Source organism: Lathamus discolor, chromosome 1, assembly GCF_037157495.1.
Source record: "Lathamus discolor isolate bLatDis1 chromosome 1, bLatDis1.hap1, whole genome shotgun sequence".
Lineage (NCBI taxonomy): Eukaryota > Metazoa > Chordata > Aves > Psittaciformes > Psittacidae > Lathamus > Lathamus discolor.
Window position 1 is genome coordinate 108,719,922 of NC_088884.1, and position 19,830 is coordinate 108,739,751.

At 43.2% G+C, this 19,830-nt stretch overlaps 1 protein-coding gene across 1 annotated transcript; it reads right to left on the reverse strand.

Annotated features, from left to right (window-relative positions):
• Positions 1 to 7,938: 7,938 nt before the first annotated feature.
• Positions 7,939 to 15,825, reverse strand: LOC136007304 (transmembrane protease serine 11E-like). Its single transcript, XM_065665216.1, has 9 exons — positions 15,702 to 15,825; positions 15,164 to 15,279; positions 14,693 to 14,760; positions 12,959 to 13,122; positions 11,928 to 11,966; positions 10,061 to 10,241; positions 9,592 to 9,860; positions 8,574 to 8,716; positions 7,939 to 8,167 (listed from the first exon to the last, which is right to left on the reverse strand). Exons 1-9 carry the CDS (start codon positions 15,811 to 15,813, stop codon positions 8,006 to 8,008), a joined length of 1,254 nt encoding a protein of 417 aa, XP_065521288.1. The 5' UTR covers positions 15,814 to 15,825; the 3' UTR covers positions 7,939 to 8,005.
• Between the last annotated feature and the right edge of the window lie 4,005 nt (positions 15,826 to 19,830).

The window sequence follows — 19,830 nt, forward strand, 5'->3', positions numbered from 1 at the left end:
CAGGATGCACAGAGTTTTCCCTGATGTGCCCAGAAGCCGAGAGACCAGCTCTACCCACTGGGTCAGGTAAGAAATATAATCCATCAGAAGCAGGTTTTAGCAAACAGCTAGAGTCTTAGAAGTTACTTGAGATCTAGGGCTCTGCAACAAGATTTTGTGGAGATAAAGTGCATCCATTGGAAGCATACCAGATTGCAAAGAGTCTCAGGAGGTAGTAGAGGAAGGGTCTTAGACAACAGATGCAAGAACTTCTGGTAACTTTCAGAGCAGACTAGGATAGACTTTTCTGCTGTTACTCCAGAGTATGAACAACAGAGATATTCCAAAGACATGATTTTGATTTGGTTTCCTTTCAATCAAGATTTTTTTGCAATTTGCCTAATAGAAATTCAATTAGGTTGCTTTTGTTTTCAAATTAATTAACCATGAAAATGAACTGCCCTGGAAAACAGTGGAAAATAAGGAAATAACTTGCCTTTGTAGAATTATGCAAAATCAATTTACACATGTCCACCAGCAACAATGGTACAGACAGGCCAAGAAGAGACAATCATTAAGGAACAATTTTCCTCACAGTAAATTAGCAAGTTGCAAAGTGCTGGGTATTACAGGGTTATTCAGTAAGCTAAAGGCAGTTACTGACCTTTTTAGTTAATACTAGGGAAGCAGTGCAGAAACTAGCAATCAGAGTGTGGGGTGGAAATGTGGAGAATGTGGGTATGCAGGACTTCGTGAATGAAAGTGTAAAAAGATGTAATGACCATTCTCTCCATTTAACCCTGCAAAGTCAGCCCAGCCGGTCAGACAGACTGCTTGCCTAAGAATACTAATAATAGACTACCTTGGTTTATGTTTGCATACTTATATAGGCTCCCTGGCTGCAGATACAAAGAATGCCTTTAGAGGAGACCATTGGCAAGCCCCACAGCAATAACATCTTTGGAATTTAGAAGCAAAGACGTTTAACATAATTGTCTACCAGTTACTCAATCCAGGCCATGAATTCTACACCAAAACCAGCAGTCAGTCATTACCTCTAAACTAAGAAGTGAATGTTCTTGCTGATAACATTTAACAGAACTAACAGAAGCGATGTCAAGTAGTATTGCCTTAAACAACCTGAACTAATTAGACCCGCTTTGAGCAGGGTGTTTGATGAGATGACCTCTGTACATCCCTCCCAATCTAAATTACTTGCTGATGCTGTGAGCATCTGATAAGACCAAACTGGTACAATGCCATGAAATCCTTCCCTAGGACAAATCCACTCATTTTGCACCACCACGTCTTGGCAGCTGAGTTACAGCTTCAGGCCTCCTCTTCCAAAAAACACAAAGGCACATTGCATTTGGCCTTCAAAATTGAGAGGCAGCTCTAAAGGAGCTGCATTTCTTTACACTTTTTAACTTCAGCTGTAGACGTGCTGCACAACTTTTCTGTTTTGACAAAAAACGGGTCACAGGTTTATTATACCATGCTTGCCTTTGCCACATGAAATTCCCAGCCATAGACTGATAGAATACTTAGGGCTAGAAAGGACCTCAAGACCATCTAGCTCCAACCCGGCACCATGGGTAGAGACGCCTCACATTAGACCATGTTCCATGGCTTTCCGTAACCGATAAATAGAAAAACAAAACCAGAAAATCCACTAAAATGACAGAATGATTCTCTAGAGCCAACATCAGGCTGGGAGAGAAGCCAGGTGCTTTATCTTGAGCCTTGAAAAGTCACTCGGGGCCAGATCTTATTACATGCATATGCAGCTTTGAGTTACTGAATGTGAGGGGGCTTTCAGACGCTACAGCAATGGCCTTAAGCTTCAAAGTACACTAGATCCTGCCCTGGTTGGTTTCCAAATAGTCCCTCTTTCTAGGCCCTTATAACAGAAACTGCTACACCCGTCTGAGCTGCAGCCAAATGGGCCTGCCCAGAACACTGACAACGCCCTTTGACAACAGAAGTCCCCCACTGCCAGAGTCATCAACAAAGAATTCATACTCCATCGCACTATTTGAGCCAAAAAGGTAGCACACATGTACCTGTCCTCTGCTCAGCCACAGCTGCTACTTGGTACAGTGAAACAGGACAGCCCACATTTTCTTCCCCACGTTGCCTAGCGATCGGGCTAACAAGCTGCTCTACATCCACTGCACAGATTCTCTGGTCCCAATCAAGATACACAGCATCTCCAAAGAGACAGAAGACCTTTATACGAATTAGACTAGGTCTACAAAGAAACATGGCACATTAAGATATAAATAAATCCCTTACAGGCACAGCTCAAATTAAACAAAAGAACAGCAGCATTGTTTCACACATCATACATGCTAGAGAGACCTACTGGGAGCACTAACACAGAGGTCTGTGGAAGCCATCACACTCTAATCAAGACTTTTCCTACATCTCTTTATCCCCAGAAAAGGGTTAGCTTGGATTTTATTTCATGTTACCTGTTAGCAGCTAACTGGCCAGGTAGAAGCCAGAGTCTGGCTCTTTGAGATGCTTTCTGCCACAGCTTTCCAGCAGCATGCAAGATCCTGAATGTGATTCTTGTGAGCAATCACCTGATTTATCATTCACTGTGTCAGCTTTTGAGACTTCACAGGCTAAATTAGACATAATGATGATCAAACTCAAGCCCTCCATCCTGCAGTCATCTCAACTCTGGCTGTCTTTTCAACTACAGTTCAGGAGCTGATTCACTCTGACAGAAAAATGCAGCACGCATCACACAGCATGCTCAGTACAGATTAAGGGTCCTCCTTGCTTTGCTGCCTCCCTGCAAGACCTTCTAGCTGAGCTTCCTCTTGGGTAACTTGCTTTCTACCTTTGTGGCACAGAATGGATTGTTCCCTCCTGTGCCCTGCTATTTTCATTGATTACTCAATCAATAGTAACAGTGCCAGACACGTTGGGCACAAGAGTGCCAAGTACTGCATCTAAGGGTCAAGCATGAAGACAGCCTGGTGTCTGTCTTTAGGCTGTCTACCACAGCATTCGTCTGTCACAGAGTCAGCTGAGAGACAGTCAGCTCATCTGAGTTAGCACCCACCACTTAGCCATGGCTATGTGCCATTCGCTGAAGCTGCTAGACACTTTAGAGAACAGAACCACAGAGTAGCTGACATGGAAAAGGGGCTCTGGAGACAGCATAGCCCAAAATCCCTGTCCAAAATAAGGGTAGCTCGACCACAGTGCTCAGGATCATGTCCAGTTGCATTTTGTGTATCTCCAAGAATGGAGACTCCATAACCTCTCCTAGAACCTGTTTCAATGTCCAAACACTCTTAGAGTAAAAAGCTTTTTCTTATGTTCTCACCACTCTAGCATAGGAGACATTATTTCCTAGTACAGTCCCCCCATCCGGTCTGGCCAGTGGGGAAAGAATTATCCCAGTTAGAGCTCCCATCAGTATGCAGGTCATCTCTGCTGGCCTGGAGAGCAGTGCCAGACTGTCTGGGTCACAACTCTAAAGGCTGCAGGTGATCCCAAGAGTGCACGGAAGGTCAGAGCTGCGGCACAACTGCTGGCAGATTACCGTATTGATTTACAAAGAACAAGCTGTGGTTAAAACAGGCTCCGGAGGCTAGGCTGATGGTAAGTGCTTCATCAAGGAAGGGACTGCCTAGTGGCACAACTGGAAGATAGGAAGCGCAGAAGCTGAGGGGGCTGACAGCAGATAGCAAGCACAACCTTCCAGATTTACTGGAGGGAGGAAGGAAGGAAGGAAGTCCGTATCTAATCAAGTGAATCAGAGACATGCCATGTATTTCTTGGACCTAATCAAGCTTACATAAAATGCTTGCATTTTTGGATAACAATTTCCTTTTATTGCACTTGACCCAGTAAAATGTGATGAAAGGGCTACTGTTCTTCCAAACATCCATCTTCCCATCCATAGGTAACCTTGCATTTCCTGTAATACTTCAATAAAGCAGTTGCACTCCTTTTTACCCTGTTAGATAATCTCAAGTGCCGTGACAATCCCTTTGGTTGTTGGGTATTACAGATCAGAATCAATCAACTCCAGCATGTTTCACTCATTAAAAACTTGCTCTTCTAGCTCAGAATATGGTGCAACTTGCACAATGTTTCCCATCCTGATGGGAAAGGGACAAGAAGAAATATGGTACATAATTTTTGAGCTACAAGAATCTTCAGAAGCTGTCAAAATGGGAGGTTAGAGCAAACAGCAGCTGTATACTACTGCAAACCTCCCATCTATGAAATTCTCCAAGTTACTGCTGCTCTTTGCTATGCTGATGAGCCCAGAAACCAGACCCATGATGCCAACAATGCCTGGCAACGTGCCTTTCCAGCCTACTTTACCACAAGACAAGGGTCTGCCTATAGTGTGGCAGAGAATCAGGCAAAACCTTCTCAGCCCCTTGCTCACAGCCATAGCACACTGCACCTAACATACATAAAGCGGAGCATTTGGTGCCAACTTTCTCATGGAGGAAAAGACCAAAACTCCCTCACTGCTGCAGAGGCCTATGCTAAAAGCTGAACGGCTGTAGCCCCCTCAGGCTTTGCAAGAGGTGTAGCATCTCTCCACCTTCAAGGCAACTTGGGCATAGTGCCTTGTCTTCATCTGTCTACAGAGCTGGAGCAGAGCACCACCAGCAGCCTGAAGCGTAAGGCTCGCACACAATACGATTCACCCTCTAGTGGCTGACATAAGACCTATTTACCTGCACACAAATTTGGTTAACCTCTGGCCAGGTGGGTAAATTCTGTCCAAGTCTGGATGGTGTTTTGCTCTTCTAAAAGTTCTGCTCTTCTTCCAGTATGCTCTTCTAACGGGGCAATAAAACCAGATGGTTAAGACTACATAAAAGCCAGTACATAAATACATGGTGGAGGATCAGTGCAACGTGTTCTAAAACGGAGGAGCCCCCATCTTACAGATGTTTACCATGATGCAGGAAATTAACAAGTACATGAACCAGAAGGCAAATTTAACAAGTTTTATTAAAATTACATATAAGTTACATTCCTATGTGTCATGCATGATTGTAGTTAGATACATCCCATTCTGCATTGAGTGAAAATGTTAATTTCTCTGAAAATGTGGCTGAGAGAAGATGAAGCTTGTGGCTTCATAAATAGGTGAGACTGTATCTTAAAAAAACAAAAACAAAACAAAAAAAAACCACCACACAAATCTAATAGGCCACATAAAACAAATAAAATGGTTTGACCGCCTGCATTGCTTCAGGCTTCCATAATGTCCCCACAGAAAAAGCCAGACAATGCTGCCATCAGTGTAGTTTTGCCACAAGTAAGGGACTTGGACCCATCATATCCCCAGCATTCTCAGTATAGGAGGGATGTTCTTTCAAGTGTACTTCTTGACAGTCCCTACTTACATGGCTTTGCATCACCAATAGGCTTCACAGCATGTAAACTACATTGCTTCCAGGAGAATCCAGATCAGCATATTTGTTCCAGTTGCTATCAGGAAAACTTCCCAAGGCAGTACAAAGTAGAGGCTCCCAAAATAGACACGATGTAGATGTGAGGTCCTCTTCAGCCCCCTCCTCCTGGCTGCACTGTGCTGGCATTCAGTGATTAAGGTGGATCAGGTACTGTATCTGAGTAGATGCTTAAGGAACTAGCAGTTCTGAGTGACGAGTTCATTGCTCCTGCTTTGTGTGCACCACTTTGAAGGATGTATTTGCTGCAGCCCTTGATACAGAGCAACATGCTTAACACTTTCTGATTTTGTACCCAAATAAGTGCAACAGGAATGTCCACAGATACAAGATAATTTTTTGGACATCTACTTACCTATTTTGGGGAAACAGTGAGGTAGCTGGGATTTGCAAGACTAAAACTGTTACGTTTCCAAGTTATAATGAAATCCCTGGCATGGGGAAACCATTATGACCTTTGAAAACCCAAGCCTAAAGTGCTTTGAAAACTGGAAATCCATGACATCCTGTAATGATGCTTTTCTTCATGAAGACCAAATTTTATTCTGTGCTGATAAGAAAACTTGTTACCAGCAAGAAAAAAAACATAATTATATGTACTTGTCATACAGCACTTTTAAGCATCCTCTACAATATACTTCAAAGCCATGTTCTGCTTAAGGGACTAAGATGAGATGTGCTGGGCCCAGACCTACAGAACTAGTCTGCCATTTTTTACTCCTTATGTAGAAATTAAGCCACCAAAGTTTTGTTTGTGAAGCTTACAACATTCCACAAGAAAAGCTCCCTGAGAAAAAAGAAACAGAATTAAGTGTGAGGCTTCCTGATACACACAAGTATAGAACACACAACAGCTGCATACCCTCATCTTTCACACAGACCTTCTCTGGGCATCCAAATATTCCAGTACCTCCAGTGAGGCTCTACAAAAGCATGGCTCTGTGAACTGCCATTGACTGTGTCAACTGACTTGTCCTCAATTTGGACAGCACTTTGATCCCAAGACTGTAATCATTGAGGGCCTGTTCCCCGGATTTTATACCTATAACCTTGCTGAAAGCCTGTTTGCCTTATGCCTGGAATAAGATTCTTCCTTGCTTGTTATGCTGCCCAAGCTTTGAGACTTGGCAGTGTGGCTGGTATCTCCTTTGCCAAGTTCTTTCTCTTCTGACCATAGAGGAAAAAGAGATCAATCTGAGCAGTTCATTATTCATTAGCAACTAAGACCACCGCATTTGATGTTGTCAGGATAAGCATCCTTATGAAGTGCTGGAAAGAGTCTGCAGACATACCAAAGAAAGTATCCTCACTAGCAATAGGCATGTTCTGCTGCCGAAGTGTGGAAGGTGTTTGAGATCTACCTTGCAGATGGAAACATGGGCTCCTGAAAACAAAGTCAGAGAGAATATGAAGTTTGCGTGGTCGAGATTAAATGAGCTACTTATACTCTGTCAATGAGACACAGACAACTCTTAGTTCCTGGCAGAAGAGAGGGATCTTCACATAAGATGACTGGGTCAGTCAGAAGTTCTGCCCTGCTCTGAAGGAGATAGGTATTTCCACCATAGCACAAAACCTAAGGTTTTTTTTAGGATGCAGCTGAAGATGCACATATGAAGACTTGAGAACAGCATTCACAAGAATAAGCAGTCTAAAAGGTTGGGGTTTTTGGCAATGGTCGTACTGAGATTACATTACAATCCCTCATCCTGCATAAAATGTCATGCAATTTTATTCAGAAAAATATAGTCTGTAAAGTTAAAAGTAGAAATTAACCCAAATACTCTAATATGACAACATGAATATGAATATGAAGGCAAAGTGGGTTTTGGTCTTCAATCCAGCAATCACTCTGCCAGCAAATGCTGTGGTAGGGGTTGTTCATACGAAGCGATGCATGGGTGTGCATATACTTGTCCAAAAGAAGGTGGACAAAAGTTAGTGTTTTCCACTGATTCCCTATTCAGGGCAACACAGCAAGGAAAAATTCTCTGTTCACCTAAGTAACAGTCTGATGTGATATTAGGAACCAGGACTCTTTTAAGCCGTCTTCCATTCTTCATTAGAGTATGCTCCCTGGAATGATGCAGGAAAAAGCTCAAGAAGAATTTGGGAGTGCAGCAGCTTTAGAGTCAGGGTCTGGACTGCAGCTGGCGTATAGACAGATGGGTCTTGGGAACACACAGAAAATGGGTGGGCCACGTTTTAGTTACAACTTCTCTTGGATGCTGGTAAATGATTGGTCTCAAGTGCTCTGCCTGGGTATAAAAGTTGGGGATAAGGCATTTGGCCACAGAGAAAAAGGGTCAGTATATTGCATATATGTATGAAGGCAGTTGTCCCTTTGATAGATTACTTCCTGAACAACAGCTGTCACATGTATAAAGTCTGTTCCTGTTTGGCTGTAGACCAAACCAGTTTCAAGTCCTAGACTGCTCCGAGCTTGCTGGCACTTAACACATGACCACAAGCTAAGCCAGCAGCTGTTTAAAGGGTAACCACAGAGCAGAACGTGTCAAAGGAATAGCTGCACATAGCCCACAAAACTTAATCCACTGCAGGTGTCAGATGCCTGTTTTCGAGTTGATCCAGTTTCGATAGTAAGTCACTCTTGTGTACACTCCTGGTTTATTTAGCTTGCCACATTCATCTCCCCAGCTTACTATTCCCACCAGATACCAGATCCCTCTGGAGTTCACATTCACCAGTGGCCCGCCAGAGTCACCCTAAGGAGAAAAATGTCAACAGGCAGAAACAAAGTAAACAGGGTTCACCTCACTAATGGAACAGAACAATGAGGCTTGCTGCAACAGAGATCTGTCTCTAGACCACAGCTATAATTCAACCTCTACATACAGAGTTTACTGACAACACAGAGGCTGACAGCCTATGTCTAAATTCAGTCTCTCCCTCTCCACACCCTCCCATCTATGCTCTCACATGTGCATTATATATAAACCCCAAGCCTCTACGTGCAGCCTTCAGGCCGTGAAGCATGAAGCTCTTCATTTACATTTGTCAAGATATTTAACCCCAAAATTTAATCAAGAATCCCCAGAGTACATTTTATTCCTAGGAAACATAAGCTCCTGCCCCTCCTATTACCTTTTTATTACCTATGAAGCGACTTACCTGGCAGGCATCCACCTCCCCCTTCAAGTATCCGGCACACAACATTCCAGGTGTTATCGCTCCATTGTACACTTCTCTTCTATTACAAGTTGCAGTACTTATAATTTTTATTTCTGCTTGTCGAAGCTGATTAACACTATAGCCTAGAAAGAGAATTTGCAGACAGGATATGTAAGCTAAAATACTCAAGGATTAGGAGCAGTCAAGTTTTCCTACAGCTTTTCTGCTATTACAGGCCACGAAAGGGAGCTACCCAACAATGCCTCAGGAAGAAATAAGGGGTTGGGTTCTTCCTTCTCTTAAAGTCCTTCACTTGTTCCCAAACTTAACTTCTTTCAACTTTCATCCTCATCACATGCTCTTCAGTGTAACAGACAAAGGGATTTTTTACCTGTTTCAGTGCTGAGCTCAGCTGTAGGCTACAAGATATGTCCTTGTATCATTGAAAAGGCCCATTTGATTAATTGCAGTGTAGCTTTGGACAATCACTATGTACCCCATACACTACTTATATAGTTCAATGGATCTCATAAGCAGATACATAGTCTCATCATCTCAGTCCTCACTGACATAGACTAATTTGAATGAAGCTCACTTATGTCATCGGATGAAGACTGATTTATGACCAAAGAAAGAATAACTGATGAAAACTGTCATGATACATCTATGACAAAGCTGAATGGGGAAAGAGTGTACGTTAGAGCTAAACTCAGCTGAACTGGGCCAGTGGGAATGGAGAACAGAATGTATTCAACCAGCACAATGCATGACGCAACGAAAGCTGCTCTTAGTCCTATAAGGCTAACCTGTAAAGTCTTTCACCCTACTGACTTTCCAACCTACTGACCAAGCCAGAAAAACAAGCAGCAAACTAAGCCCAGACATGTATCATTAGCACGTGCACCTACCAAACTAAGTCTAAGGAACCCAAAATGAAACAAAAAAACCTGAAACACAAAACTAACAGCAGTCTTCTCAGATACATGTGTGACAGGACATGGGAAAGCAAGACACTCACCATCATTCTCCAAAGCTCCCCAACCTGTGACAAAGCAGGAACTGTTGTCTGGGAACACATGAGATGCTTCAGGGAGGCAAACACTGTGCACATCACTCGTGAGCTCAATAGCAGAGGCAAGTTCAACAACAGCCACATCATATTCATGATTAAGGCCTAAGCTGTTGTATCTTTCATGAACGATAATTCTTCGGACTAATTTTTTCTGGGTTGGAGGTCTCAGCAGAATTCCAAAGCTGGCAGTCCACCTCCTAGGATTTATTCTTCCACTGTAAGGTATTTGAGCTTATGTTACAGCCACACAAAACAAGATCCCCAAAGGAGCTTAGCTCACCATTGATAAAACAGACTTATTCAACTTATTATTACCTTTCTGCATATAAAATATCAGAAGACCCCAAAAGGTCAGAGCACCCAAGAGTCCTAAGACCTGTAGGATCAGAAAGGTGCTGAAGTGCTGATGACTTACTCTTTAAAGCAGTGGGCTGCAGTCACTAGCCACGTATTACTGATCACTGATGCACCACAGCGATGGCTCCCATCATACTGAATACTAGCCTGCCAGGGCCATTCGCCTTCCTGTGCACGCTGCCCGCCGGTTATTCTCTCCTCTCCTGTGAAGGAGAATGCCTGTTTTCGTATTCCACAGCCTACCAAAGAAAAAACAGCTCTGCTTTACCTGACTGAGGGAAATCAGGGTGTTGCTTTGGGAAAGGCCCTCACGGCTGCAGGCAGACGTATAACAGGGCAGGGTGCATAAGACAGCCTCCACCTAAACCAGTGCCTCCAGCAGCAGGGAAACCAAGTGTCATGGTCACAAGCATCTCAGGATAGATGTGCAGTAAACACAGTTTGGTAGAAGAGTCACTACTTTTTCATTAAGCCAGTTTTCAGACTCACAAGCCCATAGGCACTCCCACGGGAACTGAAGGCTGTATATCTGAGACCCTGTGTATTTTCCCAGTTGTAACTCTTTACCTGTTTAAGAAGATACTGCTTCTACCTTCCTTGTTTTGACATTTGACTAGAACTGTACAGAGATAAAGGTAACATATGCAGTCACTAGTGTATCTGTGCATACAGGAATACAGGCACAAACACATGCACTGATAACCTAAGCATTTACATTCATATAGCTTTCATAATAGCAGCATGTAAATTCCAACTAAAGACTAAACTCTCTCAGTAAAGAACATCATCCTGAGTTTTTTGTTTGCCTTTAAGACTTCTTAAAAATTGAGTATGAAAATACTGAGGAACCACCAATAAACAACCACCACACCAAGGGGGCTCTAAGCCCCCCCCCACACCACCAAAACATGCACAAGAGAGAGACACTACACATCACTAAAGAACTCAATGGAGTCAATCTTTCCCATATTTCTAATATCCTACCTGTATAACAAAGTCAAGACCAACACAGTCAGTACAGCTTTAAGTGTCACAGAATTCCTGAAGACTAGTTTGCAAAAACCCCACAGAATCAAACAAAAAACCCCACCCACAAACTGGGCAAACAAAGAAGGGATTTTGTCAGGTCACTTCCAGGTCAGCTTTGACAACAGCAACAAAAAAATAGCATCCTCTTCTTCCGACACTTTACTTATAGCCACTGTACCAAGAGCATAGGCATGTATTACTCAGCTGAAAAAAAAACACCTTAGCTCCAAACCAGTTAATTCTCAGTCCATTTAAAGACGGGAAGCTAGAGTGCAAAGGCTCTGAGACCATGCAGGGGACTGATGGAGTCCAATGGGAAGGGATTTAAACTGTCTCCCCATTTCCAGAGAAGCTTTAAGACCTCATGGGGGAGCAGACAACAGGAGAGGGACTTAGAACCTGCCCCTCTCCAGGGCTGTGCCACTGCCTTGTTCTCACTGCGGACAGCTCTTCTCCATCTCCTACACTCTGGCCTTTCCCTGTATATTGCCAGGTTTAGCTCAAATCTGACAGACAGCTATGGCCAAACCTTTCTGCAGAGAGGAGGCGGCAAGAGGGAAAATGTTTTTGGAAGGATTCCAGCAAGAATCCTGGTTTTGTGCAAAGCTCACTAACAGCAGCTCATCTACTTGCCCCTACTTCCCATAATCAATATTAAAGCAACTGCTTTACACTTTTGCACCACCAAATCAGAATGCCTGGTTCTGCAAACACTAGAGTCAGCCTGACTGCAGGAAAATGAGCTGAAGTCTTCCCTGGCTCATGCTCTGTCTACTGCTCTAGCATCTTTAACAAGTTATTTTTCCAATTTGCATCTTAAAAGCATAAGAATCTTGTAAACACAGAACCAATAGCACCATGTCATCGGACCTTTTCTATACAGCATTTGTACTTACAGTTGTTTAAAAGGTTATCGCCCCTTTCCTTTTTCAAGTCTGGAATGAAAAGCAAACACACAGTAAATACATCTTATACTGCCATGTGATTTAGCACAGATTCCCTCCCTGTAGCCAGCAAACACAAATTAAATAGTCTACATTAACTGTATGGATTTACAGTATGGTAAAAGGAGTAATTTGCTCTGTTGGAGAAGTTCAGTTAAGCATCTGTTCCTCACCAAAAGCATAAGGCCAAAGGATACATCTGTCTTGCCATAGCTCAAAGCTAACAGAAGCAACAGATGACTGCAAATACATCGAAGTAACATCTACATGTATAATGTGCACAGCCACCAGCAAATGTCTACATACATTTATTCAGGCTCAGTATGGCAACATGGTCAAAACACTCTTCAGAAATCCTCAGTACTGGGGTTGACTGGAGCTAAACTAACATTACTGATTTCTTTCCTACAAAAAACTGCCAGATTCTGATGGCAACCAGCAACTGATTCATGGGAGAGGATTACTGCCCAAGGAACCTCAGGTTTTGTTACAAACACTGGCTACAGCAATTTGTCAGATAAGCAAAGGAGATACCAAGGGGTGAAGTGAGCCATCTCAGCCTTACATTTTCTTAATAGCTTGAGGACTCTGCATTCCAGTACCTGGTGATACAGGTTCTCATTCAATTCACTATGTGCCTTAAAGTAACCTGTGAGCCCATGGTCTCAAAGTTGGACCTTTTTTTGATGAGTCAGGGAGGGCCGGACACAATATGACCTCATTCAATCAACAGAGCTAGATCACACAGAGAAAGCCTCTGGTACACAGAGAGCTCACTCACAAATCAGTGCCAGCATGCTTTTCTTTTAATGCTAATTCTTCCAAGTTCCCAGGCTATCAGCAGTAATACAACATTTGGAGAAGGCAAAAGAAGAAAATAAGAACAGTCTGCATTTGCATACTAAGGTGACACTCATTACGCTAAGAACAGCAAAGTATGAGGAACAAATTCCAAGTTGAAAACGCAAACCTAAGCCACTTGCCTGTGAGTCTAAGGGTAGACTCGTCAACATTCAAGAGCTTGGAGCTTGATTTTAGCCTTCTGCGTAACACGTTGTTGACCTGACTCCAGCTTGTGGCCTTACTGTCAGCCGAGGCAAATTTAAATACCAGAACAACAGATGCAAGCACTCCACCAGCATCTGGGCTGCAAACCAACAACAACAAAGCAGTGTCAGTCTCTTTTTTCTGCCATTAATCCTCTTTGTTCTGCTGTGCACTGTATGCCTTCTTTATATGAAAACAGGTCTGGTCTGCACTGATGTAGAGAACAATTAGTATAGCTGTGCACAAGAGAAGGAAGATGATGACATGTCAGCATGCAGCAAAAGGCTTGGTTCTTGCTATAACAGTGGGAGTACTCCCCACTGCTCCCATATACCCAGTATTTTCTGGGAACTGTTATAGGCAGTACAGATGAAGAAGAGAGGAGGGGTCACACCCTTTGGCCTCAACACAGCTCACAGTCAGTAGGACAATACAGCAAATGAAAACCTTTAACAGACACCCAACAGGCCATTCCTAACAGCCATTAAATGATCCAGTCAAGAGCCACAGAAGTTAAAAAGATCTTTTGGCATTTCTTTCCATTTAAGTCACTTGTCCACTTATTGGTCAGTTAGCTCCATTTATATGAAGACAAAAAACTCAGTAGCCTGATTTACCTGAGCAAGGCACGATCACCTACTGTCAGTATAAAATATCGGACCCAATATTTTAGGCTAGCAGTCTAAAGAAAAGCCAGCTAAAGCCTAGAGGGAATTGGCAGCAGAGATGCAGCTAAGCTGGTCCAGTGCCTAGTTAAAGACACCTACAACGTATCTGTAGTGAAAGCAAGCTTGGACGAGATACACTGTTTGGTCAACCTAAAAGGTTTGCAGTCAAGCTCCCAAGTTCTGCAGTTCCAATTGACATACAGTATGGAGGCTTGTGGAAGAAACCAGCAGCAGAAAAACAGTGTGGAACAGTTTAAGGAAATTACTCATTCCATCCAGACAGAGGTAAAGGCAAGAAAACCCAGAAGTGCTGTGGAGAAGGACATTTGTGGGAAGTTTGGTATTCTTTGCTGTCTAGGAAAAATACTCCACAGCAAAAGCAAGCCTTATAGAAATATATTTCCAAACCAAAAATAATGTGAAGGAGAAGGAAGCGATGACTCTTATTGCTGAGAGCAAAACATAATTACTGCAGAGACAGGAAAGGTTTAAAAACTCTTAAACAGGACCTTTATACCTTTTTGCCCCACTTTGTTCCCTCAGCTCTGTATCCAGGTATCTCAAGAACCATTTATTCCTTCAGACCTTTTCAGAGAGGGAGGAGAATAGTCATCTCCTGCTGTACACCATGCAAAGGGGTAAACACCAGCCTGATTTTCCATAGGAAGAATTAAGTAGAATAAAGAGCTGACCCTGCACCTCTCAATCCCTTAACTAGTAGTAAAAACTGGGATCACCTAGTAACTTGGTTACTCCATCACAGCCGTAAACAACTGGTAATCAATCTGCAGAAGTATAAGGCAAATTTCTCTTCCATGCTGACCTCTGAATGTAACTAAGCCCTCAGTGTTGTCAGCACTAAAGGAGAGCAACAACCAGCCAACTTAGTCATGCTGCTGGTGTAATCCAAGCATAAGCAACCAGGCACTCCATATGGTCAAGCAGAAGGAAGAAAGAACATTTATCACACCCCTGCTTATTCCTGATATTCACATTACTTACCTTAAGTTGACAACATGGGACCTGATGTACCTTCTACTTAGAAAGGATCCATTGAATACTGCAGACATCTGTTAAGTAAAAAGATTGTGTTAACCACATCTGTAATATGTACATGCTCTCAAGATACAGCAGTCTCATGAGCCTCCAAAACACAAGAAAATGCATTCAGAACTCCACCTGTACACCAAAGATCCTAAATTTCCATCAGAGGGTACAGAACCAAAATAAACAGCTGTGTTGGCCAATTTTGTTGTCCCTTCTGCTCTGTGGGTGCCTGTTCCACCACAGAGCTACTGGAACAGACAGCACCTGAGCTTACTATCTGCTTGTGCACAGTCAGCAATGCATCTTTAACCCACTATAGCAAGGTTTGAAAGGTAAGTGCCATAAGGATGAGGCACAATCACCTCTATTTCCAATCAGTCACAGACTCTTCACCATAGGTCAGGCAGAAACAGAGAAACAGCTTACCATGGTTTCAACTTCCTGGCTCAGGTGCCTGAAGTCTTCTGTGGTTTGCTTTTCATACTGAGGGTCATACTCGACATTGGTGACTAGGAAAGTTGCATTGTAATATCGATCCTCATCTAGAGAAGAAAAGTGAAGGTGGCTGACCTTCTGCAGTACAATTCAGACAGGCACAGTATGTCAGAGTATGGCACAAGTAAGGTTCCCAGGCTGTGGCTGTGACCCTATCAGCTGTGGAATTACAGCTTTATCAGCACTTTTGGGAAAAAGTGGCTCTGGACAATACCCATGGAGGCACTGGGGTAAGACAAGAAACTGAAAGAGGGAGAAAACTTAAATCCCTGCTTAAAACAAATAATATTTTAAGTATTCTTGTAGGTTTTCTAATCAATTCAGATCTTGAATAAGTTGTAGTAAGTTTTCTCATGCAGTTTCTATACCAGGGTGAACTGTGTACCTAAATCATCATGCAAGACCACAGCAGGAAGTGAAGCACAACAAATCCCTGAAGACTTGCGACAACAAAGACTGGTGCACTTACCACGACATAAAAAGTATGTAGTCAAGCCAATGATGAGGGCTAACACCAATATCACTGACACAACAATGACTGCTATCTTCCATGGCTCCATACGCTTCACTGCTCTGTCCATTTAGATCACTACCTGCATTGAAGAAAACAATATGGAGAAATCGCTCTATTGCACAGACAATAGCACATCCTGAAACAAATCATATCTGGCACAGCTTAACTCAGCTGACAAACCTCACAGAATGACGAAGGTTGGGAAGGACCTCTGGAAGCTGTGAGTCTGACCTTCTGTTCAAACCAGGCCCCACTATGGCAGGTTGCTCCAGACTTTGTCCAGGCAAGTTTTTTGTATCTCCAAGGACAGAGACCCTCCAGTCTTCTCCTAAGACTTGATCCAGCTCCTGATCAAAAGCAAAAGCATTTTCTTTGTATCTAGTAAGAATTTCGTCTGTTCTCACTTGCTCTCATTGTCTCACATGCACCCCTGAAAAAGCCTAGAGTTGTACAGGTATTGCTAGCAGAGACAATTTCCCATTAAGAAATATTAAACAGATTTCAAGTGCAGCTGACTGCCCACACAGGTGCTTAAACTGAACATAAATGTAATAATTAATGACTGATTAAATAAATTCTGAACCAAGAATAATCTAGGTTACTGGAGATGCCATATAATATACAGCTTTGAGTTATTTTCAGCTGGCATGAATAGTAACATTTATTGATCCCCTACAGGGTTTAGGATTTATTGCACCAAAACCACACATACATTGTAAGAGACCACATCCTGTTTCCTGCCAGACAATCTGTCAGAGGGGAGAGAAATAGCTACTTGTGTAAATGTGATATGGAAATAAGACCTGGACTTTGTGACTCACATTGAAAGCCAACAACAGACCTGTAAAAGGGTCAGGAACTTTACCTACACATGGACAAAAAACACATAAGCATTTTTCTTCCACTTATGTTCACCTTTGCAGCATTAAGCAAGAGAACATGAGGAAAACTGCATTTGCATGTGTCCTCGGGAGCTTTGTTGTAGGACAGTGCAAAGCCTTAAGCACAATTATTTCAGATCCCCAGTAATTCCACAGCATGCTTTGTTGTAATTGTTGTCATGCCTCCCATTAAGTCCCTACATCAATGGTCAGCATTAGTACAGGGTAACAGAAAAATACATGGGATAACTTCTCAGAGGTGCCTGGAGTGACAAACAGCAACAGCCAGCTCTGGGGAGGAGAGACTCCACTGTTTACCATGCTGTTTTACACCCACTGATCCATGTTTTGTATTGCTGTAGACCGGACATACTAAACACGATTTTCCTCTTTCCAGGTACAGGCATTTCTGAGCAACACCTGAGAAAACAAGGGCAGGAAGGGGCAGAAAGGAACAAAGAGAGAGAGTAAGTCTTTGCAGGCTTTTTGACTATAAGGAGGCAAAAAAGAAATCACAGTGAAAGCGGAGCCCAGGCTGTCCAAGATTACTTTTTTTGGAAAGTGCAAGCTGCAGTAAGCACATAATATACACACACTAGAGCTGAATTGGTTCCACAAAGCCTTGACTTCTCACCATTTAGACCTCAGTATATACGCTATCCATTAGCTCTGAGGGCTTCACAGATGCAGAGATTCAGATAAAAACCTAAGACCAGTGGTACTGTCCTGCCTCAGTTTCTTTAACATGCTGCAGCTTCCGATGGACTGAACTGCATCCCATCCTCATCTCAGTCTTTTCACAGTCCCATCTCATGGAACTGGAGCATACTTTATCAGCAGCCAGTTACTGCCAGTTACATGGAAGTCCCTTGGCTAACTACAACAGCCCACTATGGTAAGATGCTCCTGCCCCTCCTTAGCTAGCCACCTCTCATGTTTTAAAAGATTCTGCTTTAGCATCTCACTTTGCCCTCCTCACTGGAGAGATTTTGCTCTCCATCCTGAGCCCCTGTCACATGTCTCAATCAGCCTGGTTCTCTATGCTTCAGTCAGCCCACCCCAGCATGCTCCCACCAAAACAATCCAAGCAACATCTCTCCATTGCTCTTAACAGAGAACACACAGCACAGCCCTGATGGTATATGGCTGGCCCTGCAGATACTGAGGCAGCAGCACTCCTGTTTCATACAGTTTCAGTTTAACTGTACACAGATTTCCTCAAGATATGGCCTTATGCCTAAGCTATGATAAGTATAGGCTCACACTTGAAAAACGAGCACCTTGCTGCCTGTGGGACTCGTGCTCTGACAGCCAGCATTGTCCTCCATTTCAATCTGTCTCTATTTCCTTTTCATGCAAATAGCAGCTACCACAGCAAACACTGGCAGCACAGACCCCCTTCTCCAACATTGCGGAACTGCTTACTCTCCACAGGTCTTAGAGACTTGTGAGGGGAAACAGACACTTGAGGAACTGCTGCAGTGCTGGTGGAAATGGAAACATGGGATATGAGGGATAAAATCCCCCTCTGTTTCCAATACTGATTCAACTTTTTTTTTTTTTTTTTTAAGAAAGCAGTTTAAAGGATGCACTTCTGTAAATTTCTACATCAGAATCAGTCACAGAATGGTTTGGGTTGGAAGGGACCTTAAATATCATCTAGTTCCAACCCCGCTGCCATGGGCAGGTACATCTTCCACCAGACCAAGTTGCTCAAAGCCCCGTCCAACCCAGCTCTGAACACTGCCAGGGATGGAGCATTGCAACTTCTTTTTACTGTGTCCCCCACAGTATGGGGCATCACATCCTTCCTTTACTGTGAGGGTAGTGAGACACTGGAATAGGTTGCCCACTCCTTAGTCTAAATCTACCCTCTTTCAGTTTAAAGCCATTACTCCTTATCCTAGCACTACTTGCTCTTATAAAATACTCCTCTCCAGATTTCCTGTAGGTTCCCCTTTACATATTGGAAGGCTACTCTAAGGTCTCCCTGGAGCCTTCTCTTGCTCTGGCTGAACAAGTCCAACACTTTCAGCCTATCTTCATAGGAGAGGTGCTCCCCTCTCCTATGATCCAGCCCTCTGATCATCTTCATGGCCCTCCTGTGGACTTGTTCGAGCAGGTTCACGTCCCTCTTGTGTTGGGTGCCCCAGAGCTGGATGCAGTACTGCAGGTGGGGTCTCATGAGAGCAGAATAGAGGAGGAGGAGGATCACCTCCCTCATCCTACTGGATATGCTTCTTCTGATGCAGGCCAGCACATGGGCTGCAAGTGCACATTGCCAGGTCATGCTGAGCTCCTCATCAACCAACATCCCCAAAGGGTCAACAACACCAACCACCTCATATAGATAATTAGTACAAACTAAAATGGAAACACCTTTTCAAAAAGGTTTTCTGCTCTTTTTGTCTATTTTATCAGCAGACATGCTCATCACCAACTGTGCTGAATGTCAGTAAAGAATAACTGCTTTTAGTTTTTTCAGGAAATACCTAATCTTTTGCCACCATTTCAGGAATCAGTATGAACATAGGGAATAGAGTCTTGTTTGGCCCAAAATTAGCTATCCTTTATTCTTTGAAGAAGAGCTCAACTACAGGCAACACCAAATGTGTATTGCTTGTATTAGAGCAGCATTTATTTCCAGTGGTGTCCAGGAGTTCTAGCCTTTGACACTTGTATGCTAGGGTCTGTACTCATGAAACAAACCACACTCACAACTAGGTCTAGTTTTGAGCCTACCTCTGCTGAAACCTACTAGGATGTTTAGTGACAGATCTTGCCCAGGTTATGTCCACTCAGTCCATTCAGTTATTAATCACATATATTACACCTCCAGCTCACTCTTTTGCTATTATGTCATGGAGGGCAGGATTGTCATGCTTTACCAGAAGGACAAGGATCCCTGGGCCTGGGATATCTATCTCTATAGTTAAATAGTTCAGTTGCAGGTGGATCTCCCTGTTCAGGAATCAGACTTCTGCATGGTCGTATCTGCACTCCAGTAAATCAAGAAAACTCTGTTCCACCCAGCAACACTCACCAGCCAGAGAAACACTGATCCTCTGCGGTGATGATGAATACAGAGGCAGAGATGATCTCATCACCTTTCACCATAGGTGCATCCTTTTTTTCTTCTGTGGCAAGGAGGCACTGCTTAATGGCTAGTTATGTTCCTCAGAAGACACTCCCCAATACCACAG